General features: G+C 40.6%; 1 protein-coding gene across 6 annotated transcripts in view; it reads left to right on the forward strand.

Moving 5' to 3' along the window:
* The window catches only part of Helq (helicase, POLQ-like), a 41,748-nt gene that overhangs the window by 13,305 nt on the left and 23,928 nt on the right, over positions 1–4,515 (forward strand). For 4 of the 6 annotated variants that reach the window (XR_001230734.1, XM_013502753.1, XM_005401382.2 and 1 more), the window contains 2 exons: positions 1,917–2,014; positions 3,568–3,666. Coding sequence is in view for 5 of the 6 variants with exons in the window: in XM_013502753.1 (XP_013358207.1) it covers positions 1,917–2,014; positions 3,568–3,666 (197 nt within the window). In the remaining variant the exon portion in view is untranslated. Of the gene's footprint in view, positions 1–1,916; positions 2,028–3,567; positions 3,667–4,515 lie in introns of those variants that run through there. The other 2 variants (XM_013502755.1, XM_013502754.1) reach the window with 2 other exon arrangements.

The following is a 4,515-nucleotide window of genomic DNA, read 5'->3' on the forward strand; positions in this document are numbered from 1 at the left end:
CCTCATAAATATATTTAACATTCTCTCCTTCATGCCTCTCTGACTGCTAACTCCTCCCCCATTCTGTCTTACCTAGGTGGCCGCAAAAGCAAACTCTTCCTCTGCCTTTTTGGTGTTGGTGTTGGTGTTGGTGTTGGTTTTGGTACCTTGCGCCTGCCAGGCAGGCACTGTGCCTTTAGTCTTGATCACTCCCCTCTGCCCACAAGCCTGACTTGTCTGTTACAGGTACAGCAATCTTTCGTGGACGCAGACCTCGTTAGTCCATTGTACTATTTATCATCCTGTAGTGCTTCACTGTGTTGTCTGCGTAAATCCCATGGCCTCATTCACGTGTGAAGGGACGGCACTTACTCCTCTTTCAGATAACAGCCCGAATGTGCATTTCAAGGTGTGATACAGCAGCAGTGAAGAAACTTTTGCTAAGAACTGGCTGTTTTGGTTTTTTTTTGTTGTTGTTTTTTGTTGTTGTTTTTCCAGTACCAGGAATTGAACTCATGAGCTCGCACTTGCCAGGCAGGTGTTGTGCCACTGAGCTAAATCCCCAGCCCCCTGTTTTGGTTTTTAATGCAATAGCTAAGTCTGGAAAGTAGCGATTTTTATACTGCCCACGCAGTCATACAGCTCCATGAGCTTTAGACTATTTTTATTTATTTATTTTAGGGTTTTTGTTGTTGCTGTTAATTTTTCATTTTTTCTTTCATTTTAAAAAATTTTTTAAAAAGTTGACAGACCCAGGCATGGTGATACACACCTGTAATCTCCGCACTTGGGAGGCTGAGGCAGGAGGATCACCTCAAGGTCAGGCCAGTTTGCATTACATAGCAAGACCCTGTCTCAACCAAAACAATCAAAAAAAAGTTGACAACCTGAAAACAAGATCTCGTGAAGGACTTTTCACTTGGCAAGAGGTCGCAGCCCATCTAGCTCTGTGTCCTGCACTCACCTCTGTCTCCAGCCCCGTCTCAGGAGCGAGTGCCTTGAAACCCAGACCACCACACGCAGATTTACACTCAGATTTTTGCGTAGACCTCTTACTAGGTGTCCTACTTCTTTCCAAGTTTGAAATTTTTGTGAAATTCTAAGTAGTACCTTTAGGGGTGCCTGAAAGATGTCATCCTTTGAGTGCCAGATTAATAATCTGGTGGTGTACAGTTTATCCTTAATCTGATAACAAACAGATGTCCTTAATTTGTACTCAAAAATCTGAGTATAACTCTGTGTAGGGCCGTCTATCGGGATCATCCCCACGAGGGGTCTCGATACACTTGCTCCCAAGATGGGGCTCAAGACAGAAGTGAGTGTGGGACAAAGTGATTCAAAATCTGAAAGCCAACATAAGTGGAAAACTTCAGTGCATGTGTTGGCTCGCACTCAAAACACAGGTACCCTACAAACTGTCCAATCCCCTCAGACTGTGCGTAGGAGGTGTATATGAAACATAAGTGGATTTTGTGTTGTGTCTTGGGTCACCTCCCCAGGATACTATTCCCGAAAGCCAAAAAGGCTGAAATCTGAACCAGTTTGAGCCCCACACATTTCAGTAGGTTGTTTTTTTTTTTTTAATGTTGCTTTTCTTGGGTACCAGGAATCGAACTCATGACCTCAAGCTTACCAGGCAGGTGCTTATGCCACTGAGCTATATCCCCGGCCCCCACCCTCATTTCAGATAAAGGATACTCAACATATATTTGCATTTTCTTACCCTCTCTCTGTCCTAGATGGCTTAGGAAGAATTTAGAGTATTAAAATGTTGCTAAAATTATTTTATGATATAACAACACATTTTATTTTACTTTTTATTTATTTTTTATTTTTTTGGTACTGGCCATTGAACTCAGGCGCCATGCTGCTGAGCTGTACATCCTTGGCCAATACCACATTTTAATACTTTGAGGTTTTTTTCGTTTCTTTTTCAGAAGCAACTCAAATTATTGGTATGAGCGCAACGTTAAACAATGTCAAGGACCTGCAGGAGTTCCTTCAAGCAGAGTACTACAGCAGCCAGTTTAGACCAGTATGTACCCAAGGTTTACACTGTACAGACTTGTGTATTCGCTTAGAAGTAAACGGCGTGAGCGTGGTAACTGAGCATTTCTGTGGAGTAGTAGGGCGTTCATTCCAGTCACCATGACTCTGCTCAGGTCTGTGCCCAGCGGATGTAAGCTCTGCGGGTTAGGGCTCTTGGCTGGGGTCACTCTTGTGTCTGTGGCATCTAGAACAATGCCTGGCTTCTGAGCCCTCAGGGGACGTTTAAGAATGAATGTTTTCAGGCAGGCTTTTTCCCTTTTTTTTTTTTTTTTGGTACCAGGAATTGAACTCAGGACCTTGCACTTGCCAGGCAGGCGTTTGTGCCACTGAGCTGTATCCCTGGCCCTAGAATGAGTATTTTCAGATCTATTTCATTTTTTCATTCCTTATTCTCTAAAGTAAATTTTTCATTTGGCCAAAATTTAGTGAGACATATTTGGCATTACTGACACCTTAAAAACTTTATCTGGGGCTGGGGATTTAGCTCAGCGGCACAGCGCCTTCCTGGCAAGCGCAAGGTCGTGAGTTCGGTTCCCGGTACCAGAAAAAAAAAAAAACAAAAAAAACCTTTATCTGAAAATATTTTCAAGTATCTGTGCTTTAGTAATTGTAATACCTTTTTAATAGATTAAGACTTAACTTAGATTTAAATTTAGGCTCCTCGGTAACAACATTTCAAAATGCTTGAAGAAAGTAAACAAATATAATTCATAATTACTTGAAAGTAGCTTATAATGGCTGTACACTGTCTGCAGTACTAGTTTGAATGTTCTGTGCTGAATAGGTTTTCACAAATAACTTTTTATTTAAAAGAGTAAAAGAAGGATAACATAGTAATAGGGGGATTTACCGAATTACAAACAAAGTGGTAGGACATTATCAGTGGTTGTTATTTTACCTGTTGGTATCTTCAAGAACACATAACTTTGGAGAATCACCAAATTTTAATTTGAAATTTGACATGTTTACATTCACACCAATATGCAAAATTTTAAAGACTACTTTCTGACCTTATACATCACATTAGATGCTACCCATTCAAAAGTATAATGAGCTGGATTTATAAAAAATTGTTTTACAGATACTTAAATTGAAACTAATGTGGTATGTAGAGTTACAACTGATAATTGATAGAATTACAACAGAACATTTCAGATCTTGAGAAATAACTCCTTAGCAAAGAATGTAAACACTGTAAATCATTTGCACTTCTTGTAACAAATACAAAAGTGCCTGGTTTCCTCTTGGATATGTGACTGCTTAACTCAAAAATACTTTTTCAGGGATATTAATCCCTGTTTTTACTTAAAGGGAACAGAATAAAAAAGGAGAACGGGTAAAAAAAAAAAGGGAACAGGTAAAAAAAAGAGGGTATAGGAAAAAGGGGCAACAGGTTAAAAAAAGAGATAAAGATTTTGGTATCTCAGAAAAACTGAAGTCTTTGTATAGCTATCCTTTTTTACCTCATATTTCACAAAATTTAAAACCGAAAAGAAGAATTCATATATGATACTGATTGCAAATTTCCTCTTAATTCAGGTTGAATTAAAAGAATATCTGAAAATAAATGATACAATATATGAAGTTGACAACAGAGCTGAAAGCAACATGACTTTCTCACGCCTCCTTCATTATAAGGTAATATTGATAATCCTGAAATCTCTGCTTCCCACACCTTGGGCCCAGCTGTCCCGGGCACCGTGGAGTCACCCAGGTGCCCTCGGTGGGTGTCCATCTCTGAGTAAAGTGGCTGAGTGTGGCACGCGTTGGACAACACACAAACTACCCTTTCAGCGCAGTCAGCGCCCTGCTCTACCTCATTGTCTTGTCTGGTGCCGGCATCAAAAGCCTAAGCAGGTGCTCCCCCCGCACAGCTCCGCCTCACCCCAGGCTCCAGCTGTAGTGTCAGGTCTCACTGCATCCTTTCTTTGACATCGTGCCTTTGTAAAGTTGGAGTTTCTGTAGCTGCTGAACGCAGATACGATGTGAAAATCAGCCTGGAACGATGGTGGCAATGTACAATCTCAGTCAAAAGTTAGAAAGATACTAACATTGCGTGCACGTCCTGTAAATGAGCCATTGTGTTTACTGAAGAATTAAAATCTTGTTTATTCAAATGACTACTAAATTGGAGGAAGTACGTATTTATGAAGTTGTTTGGACCTGACTAATAAAACTTAAATACTTCTTTTGACCTTGGGACTCTGGGAACCAAGAAAATACGGAGCCCTCTCCTGTAAACGTTTATTTAATCAGCAGCAAGAACAAAGGATAATTTGCAGTCCATATGGATGATATATTGGAATATAAAAATGTTTCTGACCACCCTTAATCCCACCTATCAAGGAGGCTGAGGCAGAAGGACTACAAATTCAAGGCCACCCTGGGTGACTGAGTAAGACCCTGTCTCAAAACAAAAATAGTTAGTTTATAGGGGGTACCAGGGATCGAACTCACAACCTTCCATGTGCCAGGCAGGCACTGTAG

Source organism: Chinchilla lanigera, unplaced genomic scaffold (genome assembly GCF_000276665.1).
Source record: "Chinchilla lanigera isolate Chin_1 unplaced genomic scaffold, ChiLan1.0 scaffold00073, whole genome shotgun sequence".
NCBI lineage: Eukaryota > Metazoa > Chordata > Mammalia > Rodentia > Chinchillidae > Chinchilla > Chinchilla lanigera.